Source organism: Centroberyx affinis, unplaced genomic scaffold (assembly GCF_046629955.1).
Source record: "Centroberyx affinis isolate AG114_WGS23_722 - 3 ecotype Tasmania unplaced genomic scaffold, CSIRO-AGI_Caff_v1 ptg002541l_1, whole genome shotgun sequence".
NCBI classification, from domain to species: domain Eukaryota; kingdom Metazoa; phylum Chordata; class Actinopteri; order Beryciformes; family Berycidae; genus Centroberyx; species Centroberyx affinis.
In genome coordinates, this window is record NW_027280757.1 from 55,001 (window position 1) to 71,334 (window position 16,334).

Below are 16,334 nucleotides of genomic sequence, written 5' to 3' on the forward strand. Positions count from 1 at the left end.
GTCAATAAGTTAGTCAGTAATGAAGTCATTAAATAAGTCAGTAATTAAGTCAGTAATTAAGTCAGTAATTAAATCAGGAATTAAGTCAGTAATTAAGTCAATAATTAAGTCAGTAATTAAGTCAGTAAATCAGTGAGTGAGTCAGGGAATAAGTCAGTGATAAACTCACAACACTTTTCACATACAGTGAAAGTCAGAGTCTGGAGCAGCCGGTGAGAAATTAAACTTCTAAGTTAAAATAAATGAAGCGACTTGTTTTATGAGCAGAGTCTGTGTTTCAAAGCCTCGTGACTCAGAGAAGCATCTGGAGACCCGAGGAGAGCAGACTGCAGAGGAAGTTCATTTACTCCTGACGACCCGAGGAGAGCAGACTGCAGAGGAAGTTCATTTGCTCCTCACACAAAACCTTCACAAGTCCAATAAGTGAAATCAGGTGAATGCTGACAGCCGGTTATTACATCTCCAACAGCAGTGACTGAATGCCTTTTTACATTCTATACATACAGAAGTTTAGATGATATATGGTAGAAAATATCACACACTGGTCCCATGCAGGAGTTTTATACTGTTTGGCAAACAAAGTGATTCGGACTCTGACTGGAGAATCTGATGTTTCTTGCACACAAAAATCTTTTAGACAGAAATCTGCACTGGACTTTGGAAACAGATATTTCCATGAATTATTAACTAGTAAACGCTGCTGAGTCGGCAGAATAGATGGAGTCTAAAATCTGATCCGGTCTCAGATGTTCTGTGGTCGGACGTGACCTCGGTCAGATTTCGACATCACGGTGAAATCCGTCATTTAAACCTGCAGATCTGCATCAGGGTTTTCCTCACAGAGCTGAGGCACACCGATGAGTCTGGCTTCCAACACCGACCCTTCACTTCCACACGTTCACATAAAGGCCTTATTTACCTTCAAGGCCTTATTCTTTATTAAGGTTTTATTCTTCTCAAACACTTGCAAGGATTTTCAAGGCCGGTAGGATCCCAGCTGTGTTTGATCCTCCTGCTGCAGTTTCCTTCACAAAAGAGTTACTACTTAAAAAGTTCTAATGTATTTTCTTCACTTTGTTGTTATGTTTCTTCTTAAGAATAAACGGAATTCCATAAGTATTTTTTCTCAACAGCAGAGGCTTTTGTTTTAACTTTTAATCCTAAAGCCTTTCACTATATTTTAGATTAAGTCTTCTTTTATCTCGCTGTGTTTCAGATGAAGGAACAGACGGGAACACGAGGCAGAGGATGGACATGTATGGAAATGTAAAAACAGAGAAAGAGCTTGGAAACAGGTTCAGGTGGAACTGGCTTTACTGGGAAAAGTTTGTCCAAAAGCCTGAAACATTCATGCTGCCAGTTTGGCCCTTGAGCAGCAAACTGAACCTGAAGAAACGAATGGGAGTGTTTAGTCCTCAAAGCTTCAAATCTTTAAATGTGTGAAGTTTGTTCTCTCTGTTGTTTTCTGTATTCATGTCCTTTGCTGCCCTGTCATGCGCTTTCTGACCAATCTGTTGGTTAAAATAAGTTTAAATAAGTATGAATATGTAGTAATAATTACAAGTTATTGTGTTCAGTGTTCAGTATAGAGGAGTGATGTTAATCTTCTGGAGCCACAACAGAGATCTGGAGAAATTTAAACCCAACAGTTGGACTGTCAATCATCAATCAAACCAGTCCGATTTGGCGGCGCTATGGGCGGAGCTATGGGCGGAGCCAGGGCCGGCTCTAAACTGATGGAGGCCTGAGGCAAAATTTCCTGTGGAGGAAAATCCTACCCACCATCAAGCAGTAAGACTGAGTAAAACACATTTATTATAATATTTGTTTTTCAAAAGTAGACAAAATAAATTAATGAATGCGTGCGGCTCTAAGCATTTACCTATTCAGCCTATAGGAAGTGCTGCCTATGAACAGAGATATGGGCGGAGCTGTGGGCGGAGCCTGGCTCTGCTGCTCACTTGTTTACTGTCACAGGAACAACAAGGAAGTTGCAACAGTCAGCTAGCTAGCAAAAAGGCCCAAACAACACTGGAGGATGTTAGAGACAAACGTCTGAACAGTAAAACATCAAAACTCTGAGATGTTTGTTCACAGAGAAGAGAAGCTGCAGACAGAACAACAACAGAAGCTTCAGCTGAGAAGCTGGAAGCTTCATCGACAAAACAGAATTTAGTCTTGACAAGAATTTTCATAAATTTACTCAGAGTTTATATATTAACTGGAATTTACTCTGCAAAGTAGCTAGCGCTGTATCAGAAAAACAAACCAGAAGCTGTTTCCTGTTTCAGACTCAGAGCCAATCAGAGCTGACATTGGCTCAGCCGGGCCTCGTTATCCCACCAGTTAGAAGGAGGATTCATGCTGCGTTCCATTGCACTCGGAACTCGGAAAGGCTGTTGCGTCCATGTTTTCCTGAGAAGACGCACTGGAACGCATTTAGATCGGAGGTCGGTAATTCCAACTCGGAACTACCGACCTCCGACTTCCAATGGAATGCAGCTTTATTTCTCCTGATTAAACAGAACCTGAAGCTGACCTGAGCATGGGGCTGAAAGATAGAATCTAATTGCAATTATTTGACAGAATATTGCAATTGTAATACTGAAATTGCAATTTCAACTGTGAATCAGGTTTTTCTTGTCCTAACTTTTTTAGAATTTTAAAATTGTTTAAAGTAAAGTGATTTTGAAAAAAACAAAAACTAGATGTGAATGTGCAAGATTTACTGAGTTTGAGTCTGATGAAAAGTTTTGATTCATGGACCAAAGATTACCTGCAGCTCTAAAACTCCAGAAAAACAAAAAAACACCAAGTCCAACCATTCTGTGATTTTTTTCCAGTTAACAGTTGAGCTGTACCTGAGGACGTCCGGCTGGATGGGAGACTCCAGGATGAGGACGACCACCAGCAGAGGGAGCAGCAGGAAGCAGCCGAGCGACAGCAGCGTCACGCGGAAAACCTTCCCACTGTAGGTGCTGAGAGACAAAACACAGCAACACCGAGTCAGCAACACCGAGTCAGCAACACCGAGTCAGCGACACCGAGTCAGCGACACCGAGTCAGCGACACCGAGTCAGCGACACAGAGTCAGCGACACCGAGTCAGCGACACCGAGTCATCAACACCGAGTCAGCAACACCGAGTCAGTAACACAGAGTCAGTAACACAGAGTCAGTAACACCAAGTCAGCAACACCGAGTCAGCAACACCGAGTCAGCAACACAGAGTCAGCAACACCGAGTCAGTAACACAGAGTCAGCAACACCGAGTCAGCAACACCGAGTCAGCAACACCGAGTCAGTAACACAGAGTCAGTAACACAGAGTCAGTAACACCGAGTCAGCAACACCGAGTCAGCAACACAGAGTCAGCAACACCGAGTCAGTAACACAGAGTCAGCAACACCGAGTCAGCAACACCGAGTCAGCAACACCGAGTCAGCAACACAGAGTCAGCAACACCGAGTCAGCAACACCGAGTCAGCAACACAGAGTCAGCAACACCGAGTCAGTAACACAGAGTCAGCAACACAGAGTCAGCAACACAGAGTCAGCAACACCGAGTCAGCAACACCGAGTCAGCAACACAGAGTCAGCAACACCGAGTCAGTAACACCGAGTCAGCAACACAGAGTCAGCAACACAGAGTCAGCAACACCGAGTCAGTAACACCGAGTCAGCAACACAGAGTCAGTAACACAGAGTCAGCAACACAGAGTCAGCAACACCGAGTCAGCAACACCGAGTCAGCAACACAGAGTCAGCAACACCGAGTCAGCAACACAGAGTCAGCAACACCGAGTCAGCAACACCGAGTCAGCAACACACAGAGACTACAGGTCCAGACAGACTGAAGACTTTTCAAGATCAATTCAGAGCTACCGGGAAAAAATTCACATTACAATTATCTTGACCAAAATTATCTCTATATATGATATTATTATTAATTATAAAAAAAAATAAAACTTTAAAAACTGTACTGTAATATGTTTCAATTACTCAACTAATGTATCATATCAACCACAAGAAATTTGACTTTTCTTAAAAAACAAAATGATAAAATACTGGTTTAGCTTATAGAAACGGTAAGGTAAAAAAATAAAACATCAGTGATGACAGACGAGAGCTGCGGTGTCACAGTAATAAAAATGTTGGTGTCATATCTGTTATTGTTTTTTACCACGATCAGAGGTGTGACCAAGTCAACTCTGCTCGAGTCTCAAGTCAGTCTCAAGTCTTGAGGCTTAAGTCCAAGTCAAGTCCAAGTCATTAAAGTCAAGTCTCAAGTCTAAATGTAGATCACCAAGTCAAGTCAGAACAAATCAAGAGTCCAGTATCAATTTAATATCTTAAAGAAAACTAAATATCTAGGACTTTTCAATGCAATATGGTTTTAATAGGATAAAAACTTGGTAAGAGCATCATGAGTTTGATTTCTATAATCAGTTTCAACTTCAATAAATTCAATCATTCCATACAAATTCAGAAAACAGAATTTAAATTCAGTCGTCTGCTGGAACAAATCTCATCACTTTCAATCTAAGTCATTTACACAAACACAAGATCTCAAGTCAAGACTTTAGAAACCTTTTCAAGTCATCAGAGTACAAGTCAGAGTCAAGTCCCAAGTCACCAGAACCCAAGTCAAGTCTCAAGTCTTCTCTTCATGCATCAAGTCAAGACTCAGGCAACTGAAACTGTGACTCGAGTCCAGGTCATGTGACTCGAGTCTCCACCTCTGACCACGATATACAGTAATATCTGTTATTGTCTCATCACTACCTGGAATTGGATTAAAGACCAATTTAAAAATCAAAATAAAAAAAACAAGCTGAATCAGCCTGTTTCTGACTGAACAGCTGATGGAAAAGATGAAACTATAAACAGGCAGAACAAGAGAAAGGAGGAAGCAGCAGCTCTGTTATCTACAACAACTGACCCACAATGCACTGGGCTGGATGGTTTGATGGTTTTTCACCACATGCAGCTGTATTTAGCATCAGTGCTGCATATATTACATTACATGAAACGATCTCCTGTTCTCTGCTGTAAGGAAACAGTTTTCTGTCAGTACCTGCTGACACCAGGTCAGTTGTTACAAGTAAAAGTCCTGCATTCAAAATGTTACTTAAGTCAAAGTACAAAAGTATTAGCATCAAAATATACTTAAAGTAGCAAAAGTAAAAGTAGTCATTATGCAGAATGGCCCATTTCAGAATCATATATATCATGTTATCAGACTATAATTATTGATGCATTAATGTGTTCATCACTTTAATGCTGCAGCTGGTAAAGGTGGAGCTAATTTTAATTACTTTATATACTGCTGGGTAGCTTAACCTATAAAAATATATCATAATTTATTAGTTGATTAATAATTTGTATTAATAATCTAAATCTGCAAAGTAACTAATAACTAAAGCTGTCAAATAAATGCAGTGGAGTAAAAAGTTCAATATTTCCCTCTGAAATGTAGTGGAGTAGAAGTATAAAGTAGTATCAAATGGAAATACTCAAGTAAAGTACAAGTACCTCTAAATTGTACTTAAGTACAGTACTTGAGTAAATGTACTTAGTTACATTCCACCACTGTCGGTGTCACATCACTAGATTCATACTATCCATCTATTTCATCTGTTTTCTGCAACAAGGAAAGAAACTCCAGTCTGTTAGCAGCTGTTCACATCTGATTGGTTATGAAATAACTGCAGGCTCCTCTGACCCACATCCCACTGTGCTGGACGGTTCAGTGTGTGAGGTGCAGCTGTGCGTCTTCATGCAGAAACTGTGTTTTCCCACAGTATCAGTGGAACATGAAACTATCTCATGTTCACTGCTGTAAGGGAACGAGCCCACACACACACACACACTAACACACACACACACACACACACACACATCAACACATTAACGCTTTACTAGATTCCATGCAGCTCATGTTTTGGACATGACGGCAGTCTGTCGCCTGTCAGTCAGCAGCTGTTTACATCTGATTGGTTGAAACACCTGACGCTCTTCTGCATTCCGCTGCTCAGCTGACCCACATCTCGTTTCAATGGGTTGATGGTTTTACATTCAACCCATTGAAACACTTACATGTACCCGGTTACCAGTTAACTAAGCGGTTAACTGTCCAGCTCCCTGCAGCTCGGTGAACCGGACAGACCCGGTAACAGACCGGGTAACAGACCGCAGTGTGTGTTGTCGTGTGTCGGTGTTTTACCTGGTTCCCTTGTAGCGGGGCTCGTGCAGGTCGTCGGTGATGACCTGCGGTCTGTTCAGCCGCCGGAGGCGAAGCCCCTCCGTCTCATTCATGTCGCAGTGAACCGGGCCGGACTGTCGCTATGAGGAAAACCCGGGTGAAGAGCCGAGCCGAGTCGATGCGAACAGAGCCGAGCCGAGCCGAGCATCCTACAGCACAGGACTGGAAACGGCAGGCTGGAGCTTGGCACAGGCCCGAGATGTCAAGCCGCACAGTCATACAGCAAGGGACTTCCGGTCGTAACCTTCAAAATAAAATCCTTATTGACAAATGTGTTGCAGCCTTTTTTGCCATGCGCGCCATGCGGCCGGAGGCAGAAAGTGACAAATTCAGGTCAGTCAATCAGTCAGTCGGGGACAGAGCCTGCACTTCGTCAGATGGCCTCTAGAGGGCGCGCAGGTCTGGCAGTCAGTCAGTCAGACAGGGACGTTCAGTGAGATCAGATGGCCTCTAGGGGGCGTCTTTGACTGTGAGACGCAGTGTTTCCCACATAGAGGCACAAATTCAAGTTGGTCAGTGTATAGAAATTGAGATAAATTGATCTCTGATGTCGCATCACGTCACGTTCTCAAGTATTTTAAGTAACCTTATGGCACGAGGTAATTGAACCGTGTTGCAGCTGCTTCAGTGCAGAGAACTGAACACACTGTGGGTCTGTACAGGATCTCTGCTTGTTTGAGCAAAACAAACAAGTACAAACGTTCAAGTAAAGAATGTGTATAAAGAATCTAAATGTAAACAAGATGTTTTATCCATACATTTGTAGAGTCAAATAAAAAGGCATTCACCTGCTATTGAAACAACATTCAAAATAGGATGATGAAGTCTGACAGGTAAAATTCTGTTGCTGTAGTTTCTGAGCTAAAACCTGTTAAAGGGATTATCCTCATTTAACTTACATCAGTTTCATAATACTTCTCTGATGTACAATGTACATTTAAATTGTACACTGACCTCCATTACACCCCAAGGCCTACACAAGATGTCATGTAATATGGGCATTGATATATAAATGTATGACATGTATAAGAAATAAACAAATAATTCACTTGTGCAGTGCGTATTGTTTCCAAAATGGCGCTTTTATTTTTAAATCTTCAGTTGTATATCTGTCATTCACTGGCTTGACTGCTCTTCTTCTGCTGTCCTGTGCGGTCTGTGGCAGATCTGCAGCGGCTCCTGCTGGTCTGGAAGCATCACTACATCTTATTTCAATCATGCACAGTTTTTTTTTTCCAGAAAAACAAAACACACCAAGTTCTCTTCATGTGCAGAAAACACTAACAGCAAAATAAACTCCAGTCACTTTCTAACAAGCTGCAAAGTTACAGCTTCAAATAAACGAACCAGCAGCAGGTAATGACAGAAGTGACTGTAAATAAAACAAAAGGAGCACAGACTGTTAAACTGTCAGTTTACATTCATACAGATCGATTTATTTCCTTCAGCAGCTGCAGCTTCAGACTCCAAACCTGCGATGAAAAGCTTTGCTGCTCTGAGCTTCACTGTCGACTTCACATCAACCTGCTGAACAGCCTCCATCTGCAGTCTGGACATTCAACACACAGGAAACTAAGTGTTTTAGTCCTGCTGCCACAGTGACCGGTATACAGCACAATTCAGCAGACACTTTCAGTAACACTTTATATTAACAGTCCAATGTCGAAATGCAACTTTCAGGTGGCAGAAAGTAGATATTTAAAGAATAAGTTCATTGATTTTTTTTTCCTATATATAATGAGTCGTTTGTGTCTCCACAGAGTCGAGAGGAAACAGACTCAGTTCCTCCGTTACTCAGGAAATCACAGAATTATTTTTCTCTGCAGCAGCACAGACCGCTGTGGGGTGAAAGGCGGTTCCTGGCGGGGCGATCTGGTTCCGGACGGTCGGGTCAGATCGTAAACAGTAGAGTTTCGGTAGAAGACGATCCGCCGAGGGGAAACGGTCGGTGCCGGTGACTGGAGACAAGACTGTCTGTGGGTCCAACAGCTACAGGAGAACAGAGGAGTTACATAGAGGAACTAAATCAATCAACTGATCCTTTAACCAAGTGTCACTTGCCTGTCCAGAGTGACAGGGAGGCTTCAGTGTGTTGCTCATGGACACTTCGTCGGGTCATGTGACTGCTGATGAATCCACTGGACAGGACAGTTCCCGACCCGTCAGTCAGCAGAGACACTTGTGCTCCCTCAGGCTCCTCCTGCAGGAGAAGCCTCTGCTGCAGGCGGAGCAGCTGTAGGGTTTCTGTCCGGTGTGAACCAGCTGGTGGGCCTTCAGGTTGTTGGCCTGGCTGAAGCTCTTCCCGCACACGCCGCACTCGAACGGTTTCTCCCCGGTGTGAACCCGCTTGTGGCGAACCAGGTTCTGAGCCACGCTGAAGCTCTTCCCGCAGATCTCGCAGACGTACGGCCGCTCGCCGGTGTGCGTGCGCCGGTGGAGGTTCAGGCCGCTCCGCGTGGAGAAAGTCTTCCGGCACTGAGCGCAGGCGAAGGGTTTCCCCTCCGAGTGTCCGAGCCGGTGCTTCTTCAGGTAGTCCGGGGAGCTGTAGCGCCGGCCGCAGACGTCGCAGGGAAACGGTTTGACGGCGCCGTGCAGCAGCAGGTGGGTCTTCAGGATCCGGGCGGTCAGGAAGCTCTTCCCGCACTCTTCGCAGGCGTGCGGCTCGCGCGCGGCGTGCGTCAGCCGGTGGCGTTTCAGGTACGTAGACGACGAGAAGTTCTTGCCGCAGTCGGAGCAGCCGTAGGGTTTGACGCCGGCGTGGCGCCGCTCGTGCGCCAGCAGCGCGCTCCGCTGCCTGAAGCCTTTCCCGCAGCTGTTGCAGATGAACGCCCACTCGCCCGTGTGCACGCCGCGGTGCGCCTTCAGGTGGCCGGGCTGGGTGAAGCTCTTGCCGCAGACGTCGCAGGAGAACGCTCTGTGGCCGGTGTGGACGTGCCGGTGGCGGGCGAGGTTGGCCGACACGCTGAAGCTCTTCCCGCAGGTCTGGCAGCTGTAGGCCTTCTCGCCCGTGTGAACGCGGCGGTGGATCCTCAGACCGCTCTTACTGGAGAAGCCGTTTCCGCATCGCTCGCACTTATGCGGCCGCTCGCCCGTGTGCGTCCTGAGGTGCGACCTGAGGCCGCTCTTCTGGCTGAACTTATTCCCGCACACGCCGCAGGCGAACGGTTTTAACCCTTTGTGAACGGTCGCCTGGTGAACGCTCACGCTGCGCCGCGTGGTGAAACCTTTCTCGCACGTCGGACATTTAAAAGGTTTGTCCGCCATGTGAACCCGCCGGTGTGCGAGCAGGTAGCTGTGTTTGGCGAATTCCTTCCCGCACTCAGGACATCTGAACTTCTCGTCGGACTTTTGGCATTTCAGCCTGTGAGCCTTGAGGCAGCACCTGGCGGGCAGCGCCTGGCCGCAGGCGGAGCAGGCGGCGGCGGCGGCGGCGGCGCCTCGGCCCGGCCAGGCGGCCTGGTGCTGCCTCAGGTGGCCGCGGGTGCCGAACCGCTTCCCGCAGTGCGAACACCTGAAGGGTCGCTCCTTGTTGTGCACGGTGACCTGGTGAACTCTGACGCTGCACTTGGCGGAGAAGCCCTTCCCGCACGCCGGGCAGCTGAAGGGCCGCTCGCCGCTGTGAACCCGCAGGTGAGCGGCGAGGTCGCACCGCTTCCTGAAGCTCTTCCTGCAGGAGCTGCAGACGAAGCGCTCGGTTCCCTCGGTTCTGCCGCCTCTCGCCTCGCTCAGCCGTCTTTGGTTGGCAGAGGGAGGAGTCTGCTCTGATTGGCTGGACCCGGCTGTGGGAGCGTCTGATTGGCTGTTCACCTCCTCCTGAGTCTCTCCTCGGTCCTGCTGCGGCTCCACTGCTGCATCATCAGTCCTGGATGCAGCATCTGCAGTGTGAGAGTGAACACACATCACTGATACACTACTGTGTGTGTGTGTGTGTGTGTGTGTGTGTGTGTGCACATGTGTGATCAAACCTCAGTGAAACATTTTAATACCATTTTAATAAAACTCACAGCATTGGCAACAACACTCCAGCATGTTTTACATTTCTGTTGGAGGCACTGGGCCGTTTCTGCACACTGACTGACTCACATTTCAACAAACATTTTACCTGCATTTGAAACTCTTACACAGAAAGTAAAAGAGCCTGGATCTAAAAGTGAAACATCACATCCATGTAGTTCTGAGAGTAAAATGTGACGATTAAAACGGTCTAACTGAACGTCACCTGGATCCTCCGCAGCGTCTTCAGATGTTGGGCTGAGAAGGATCCGCCCGCTGCTTCCTGTCTCTCCGTCTTCAGCCTTCAGGGAAAAAACAGAAGCTTCGATCTGTGCTTTTCCTTTCAGTGCACGAACAGCAGTGAGTTCTCATCATAATGCTGTGAATCATTTGTTTTAAAATCTACTAAACATCTGTTCATAAGTGAGAAACTGCAGGAGCGTCAGAGAAAAGCTGTAAACCCTCCGCAGTCTGCTGTGCAATGCAATGCACCTTTTTTTTTATTTCAGAGGTTTGATGCGGTTTGATGGAGTTTTACCTTCAGTCTGATGAGATCCACAACACTGACAGACCCATCTGCAAAACACAACATATTATTATTATTATTATAAGTAGCAGCAGTAGCAGTTAATTCTCTTATAGTTTTATCAGTAAAATCAGTTTCTCCTCCCTGCTGGAACCTGCAGCAGCTCTTTTATGTATTATGTGTTCTACCATGTGAGATTTTTTTTTTATTTTTTTTTTTTATGTGAAACAGTTTTTTATGTGACAGTTTTTTATATGAAACTGTTTTTTTTTTTTATGTGAAACTGTTTTTTTTTTGTGACTTTTTTTTATGTGAAACTTTTTTTTTTATGTGAAACATAAAAATAAAGCTAAATAAAGGATAGAAATAAAATGTACCCTTCTGCTCCTCCTGCCTCCTCCTCACAGCCTGCTCCTCCTCCAGCAGCCTCCTCAGCTCCTGCAGCACCTCCTCAGAGAGCCTCCTCATCACAGACTGCAGCTCCGCCTGCAGGGGGAGACAGGAGGAGGAGAAGATTTTTATATGAACTTTACAATACAGTATACGGACAGTTTCCACAAACAAGACATAGAGTATTTTAAGAAAAATCTGAGATGTTGCTGCTTAAGATTTGCTGTTTGAACACAATGAAAGTTTTTTTAATGGTGTGAAATTTAATTTATAGACTTTAGAGTCTTTAGAGGTTCAGCAGCAGAATACAATATTTGATAAACAAACTGCAGCCTAGTATTAAGTAGTGTGCAGTATTAATATAGACTGGGTGACATAAATAATAAATAAATATATATTGAAATTAGAAATAGATAAATTAATTTTGATATAACTACATCTGCTAACATAAAAATGACATAAATAACCAAATGGATCAGTACACCTTTTTTTTTTATTATTATCATCAGCATCAGATATGCAGAAATATCCAAAAGCATAAATGCAGCAACAGCACAGAAACAAACAGTAATAAACATACGGATCAGCGCATCTGTCTGCTCACAGTAAACTGAAGTGTAAATAATGTAACAGCAGTAAATTGAACTCTTCCTCGCCTCTGTTTCTCTGCCAAACTTCTCTTCTTCCCAGTTAGTTTTTCCTGTTTTCTCCTTCAGGATCTGACAGATTTCCGCCGCCGCAGCGCAGATGAACTGATCCAAGATGGCGGACAGAGTCTGCAGCGAACCAGACATTTCCAAAAATAACTTCAAACATTTACAAACAGAATAAAAGTGTGAGGAGAAAGCAGTGAGACAGCTGCTGTTTTCACCGACTGGCCGTACTGTTCTCACTGACGGCTGCTGTGTGTGTTTTGTTTTTGCGACAGATTCTCTTCATTGACGAGCGTCTTTGCGACAGTGCGGGAGAACGGAGGAAAAAGGTCTGTCGCCCCCTGCTGGCTGGAGGGCAAAACAACAGAAGTGTTTGATTTTTCGATGATTATTTTATGTAATATAATATTTAGATATTTCCCCCGATGAGAAATCACAGTATATTAGCATAATATAATAGGATATAATATAATATAATACAATGATATTGATATATAATTATATATAATGATATTATATTATCATATTTTAGATTATATTATACAACCCTGATGACTTTCCATTGCTGTAAATGTGATTTGAACTGACAATAAAAACTACACACACAGTAAAGTTCATGAATATTATTATTCGTGTTTTTATTTCTTTTTATTTATGTTTCTGTCAACATACAATCATCATATCATATATCATATCATCATAAAATCAATTTCAATATGGCAACAAATGATGCAAATTTAAATTTCTGCATAGAATCTGGAATCTATTTAATCTGTTAATATTCTCCAAAAAAATATTTATTCTCTATCAAATTAATCTGATATCAGTAAAAAGATCATAAGGCACTTTAGGAAGAAATCTAGTCTGAACTACATTTACAGTAAATCATATTTACAGTGTTATGGCTGGATGATGCGTGTGCAGTCAGATTCCTTCCATGTTTCTGCAAAGGTTTTACATCACAAATACAGTTTTATTTTAAAATTCTCTGTCCATTTTGAAAAGAGAATTCTATTTGAAATTTGTTGCTCAATATTAAAAACTGATAATTAGATCTTGGAAAATGCAGCTGTTCTGTCAGAGAGCGGCTCCACACAGCAGATTCCATCAATAACTTTCCTGCCAGAAATCATTTTGTCAGAACAGGAGTCAGATTTCCTCCTGACCAAACTACAAACCCTGGTTTTGATTTTCTTTGCACATTTTATTTATTACTTTATCTATTCAATAATACTTTTGTGAATTAATGCTTCATTTTAAAGACAGTAATGTCTCCCAGAGTTTCTCTACTATTGAATAAATGCTGTTTCATCAGTCTGTTTCAGTGGAGAGTTTTACTTTCCCATGATGCTCTGAATGTTTCAGAGGCTTTTCCATCCTGATGAGAAGAAAACTCTGAACCCAAAGGAAACACTGAATACTGGGAATTTTTTGGCATGGAAATGGAAAAATTTCAAGATCAATGCTTGAATATCAGCACAAAATATGATCTATCAGCAGCTTCAATCCAGAAAACATCGGCTGTGAAAAGGCCACATTGGTTGGAGTGGAATCTCCCTTTGGAAAAAAACTCTTCAGATCCACACTGGAAGAAACTGACCAACATGTCGAGTGACAAGGAGACTAAAATGTTTTCATTACATTAGTCTTCTTACAGTTTCCTGGGCGGAGCCTTAAAAACCACCTGAAGGCAAAGTGAGTTTTAAAATATAAGATTTTCCACAGTGAGACGGCTGGAAGGAAGGAAGTTTCTCTGAAAGAGGATTTCTGAGCAGAGAGTTGCCGGTTCAAATCCCCAGACCGGCTGGGCAAGGCACTCGACCCCCAAAACTGCTTTGCTCGAGTCCCAAGTGAGTCTCAAGTCTAAATGTAGATCACCAAGTCAAGTCCAAGTCATTAAAGTCAAGTCTCAAGTCTAAATGTAGAACAGCAAGTCAAGTCAGAACAAATCAAGAGTCCAGTATCAATTTAATATCTTAAAGAAAACTAAATATCTAGGACTTTTCAATGCAATATGGTTTTAATAGGATAACAACTTGGTAAGATCATCATGAGTTTGATTTCTATAATCAGTTTCAACTTCAATAAATTCAATCATTCCATACAAATTCAGAAAAAAGAATTTAAATTCAGTCGTCTGCTGGAACAAATCTCATCACTTTCAATCTAAGTCATTTACACAAACACAAGATCTCAAGTCAAGACTTTAGAAACCTTTTCAAGTCATCAGAGTACAAGTCAGAGTCAAGTCCCAAGTCACCAGAACCCAAGTCAAGTCAAGTCTCAAGCAATTAATTTGAGTCCAAATCATGTGACTCAAATCGCCACCTCTGGAATGTGAACTTCCTGGAGAAATAAAGGTTAAAAAACGAGTCTCTTTCCATCACTCTGCATCAGTCTTTCTTCTTCTCTTTCCCCTGCTGCTTCCTGTACCGCTCGTGAGCCTGGATGATCTCCTTGACGACCGAGGGGTCGTCGAGGGTCGACACGTCGCCCAGGTCGCCGGTCGTCTCCGTGGCAACTTTCCTCAGGATCCGCCTCATGATCTTCCCAGAGCGAGTCTTGGGAAGCCTCTTGACGACCTGGAGGGAGAGAAGAAGAAGAGCAGAAAAACTTTACAGGCGTCCGGACGAAACTTTAATAATGTAAAAACCATCTGCAGACTGATACTGTAATAATTTAAAAAAAAGTTCCATCCCTTATAATGTAATTATGTATTTCACTATTGGAAAAAAAAACATTTTGGACTTTATTCTTTACATTATCTGTCAGTTATTACATCATCAGTTAGTACATGGTTCTTATCCAGAATGGCGCTGAAAAGTAAAATGTCCTCCAAATCTGATTGGTTCCATTTTGTGGTTTGGTTCCAATTCTGAAACTGTTCAGGGCAGCAAAGTGATCCTGCAGAGCAGGTTTGGTGTTTTTATGTAAATCTGCGGCTCACCAGGAAGTGTTCAGGCACGGCGTACTTGGCGATCTTGGTGGCCACCAGGAGGCGGAGCTCCTGCAGCACCGCCGCCTCGTCCAGAGAGACGACCTCCTTCAAAACCACGAAGGCAAACGGCACTGAAGACACAGAGGATACAGCATGAAAAACATGAACTACAGTAACTACAGTAACTACATGAACTACAGTAACTACAGTAACTACAGTAACTACATGAACTACAGTAACTACAGTAACTACAGTAACTACAGTAACTACATGAACTACAGTAACTACAGTAACTACATGAACTACAGTAACTACATGAACTACAGTAACTACATGAACTACAGTAACTACAGTAACTACATGAACTACAGTAACTACATGAACTACAGTAACTACATGAACTACAGTAACTACAGTAACTACATGAACTACAGTAACTACATGAACTACAGTAACTACAGTAACTACATGAACTACAGTAACTACATGAACTACAGTAACTACAGTAACTACATGAACTACAGTAACTACAGTAACTATATGAACTACAGTAACTACATGAACTACAGTAACTACAGTAACTGCATGAACTACAGTAACTACATGAACTACAGTAACTACAGTAACTACAGTAACTACAGTAACTACATGAATTACAGTAACTACATGAACTACATGAACTACATGAACTACAGTAACTACAGTAAATACATGAACTACCGTAACTACAGTAACTACAGTAACTACAGTAACTACATGAACTACAGTAACTACATGAACTACAGTAACTACAGTAACTACATGAACTACAGTAACTACAGTAACTACATGAACTAGATGAACTACAGTAACTACAGTAACTACAGTAACTACAGTAACTACATGAACTAGATGAACTACAGTAACTACAGTAACTACAGTAACTACAGTAACTACATGAACTACAGTAACTACAGTAACTACATGAACTAGATGAACTACAGTAACTACAGTAACTACAGTAACTACATGAACTACAGTAACTACAGTAACTACATGAACTAGATGAACTACAGTAACTACAGTAACTACAGTAACTACAGTAACTACAGTAACTACATGAACTACAGTAACTACATTAACAGCATTAACTAGAGTATCCACATTAATTGCCTACATCCTACAGTCTCCAGTCTGGATCGGCTAAACTTACCTGAACTACAGTAACTACAGTAACTACAGTAACTGCATGAACTACAGTAACTACAGTAACTACATGAACTACAGTAACTACATGAACTAGATGAACTACCGTAACTACAGTAACTACAGTAACTACAGTAACTACATGAACTACAGTAACTACATGAACTAGATGAACTACCGTAACTACAGTAACTACAGTAACTACAGTAACTACATGAACTACAGTAACTACATGAACTAGATGAACTACCGTAACTACAGTAACTACAGTAACTACAGTAACTACATGAACTACAGTAACTACATGAACTAGATGAACTACCGTAACTACAGTAACTACAGTAACTACCGTAACTACAGTAACTACAGTAACTACATGAACTAC

General features: G+C 42.8%; 3 protein-coding genes across 3 annotated transcripts in view; all 3 read right to left on the bottom strand.

Moving 5' to 3' along the window:
• apmap (adipocyte plasma membrane associated protein) overlaps positions 1 to 6,429 on the bottom strand; it is an 18,445-nt gene extending 12,016 nt beyond the window's left edge. Inside the window, exons 1-2 of the mRNA XM_071534426.1 lie at positions 6,226 to 6,429; positions 2,862 to 2,978 (exon numbers count right to left, since the gene is read on the bottom strand). Coding sequence (XP_071390527.1) covers positions 2,862 to 2,978; positions 6,226 to 6,317 — 209 coding nt within the window. The 5' untranslated portion in view covers positions 6,318 to 6,429. The remainder of the gene's footprint in view (positions 1 to 2,861; positions 2,979 to 6,225) is intronic.
• Positions 6,430 to 7,370: 941 nt separating this feature from the next.
• On the bottom strand, positions 7,371 to 10,849 carry LOC139656803 (zinc finger protein 665-like). Its single transcript, XM_071534428.1, has 3 exons — positions 10,796 to 10,849; positions 10,484 to 10,559; positions 7,371 to 10,139 (listed from the first exon to the last, which is right to left on the bottom strand). The coding sequence occupies exons 1-3, from the start codon at positions 10,847 to 10,849 to the stop codon at positions 8,431 to 8,433; spliced, it is 1,839 nt and encodes a 612-aa protein (XP_071390529.1). The 3' UTR covers positions 7,371 to 8,430.
• Positions 10,850 to 12,464: 1,615 nt separating this feature from the next.
• LOC139656804 (acetyl-coenzyme A synthetase 2-like, mitochondrial) lies at positions 12,465 to 14,931 on the bottom strand (the record flags this gene model as incomplete). Its single annotated transcript, XM_071534429.1, has 2 exons — positions 12,465 to 14,408; positions 14,774 to 14,931. Coding segments are annotated over 2 exons (347 nt in total), but the record flags the coding sequence as incomplete, so codon positions are not given.
• Between the last annotated feature and the right edge of the window lie 1,403 nt (positions 14,932 to 16,334).

What these genes read in the sequence shown, in the direction of transcription:
- LOC139656803 (XM_071534428.1), bottom strand. Translation starts at nt 10,849, where the DNA reads ATGTTGTGTTTTGCAGATGGGTCTGTCAGTGTTGTGGATCTCATCAGA. An exon ending in TGGATCTCATCAGACTGAAG is followed by an intron (nt 10,560 to 10,795) that starts GTAAAACTCCAT and finishes TTTTCCCTGAAG; the next exon opens with GCTGAAGACGGAGAGACAGG. An exon ending in AGACGCTGCGGAGGATCCAG is followed by an intron (nt 10,140 to 10,483) that starts GTGACGTTCAGT and finishes CTCACACTGCAG; the next exon opens with ATGCTGCATCCAGGACTGAT.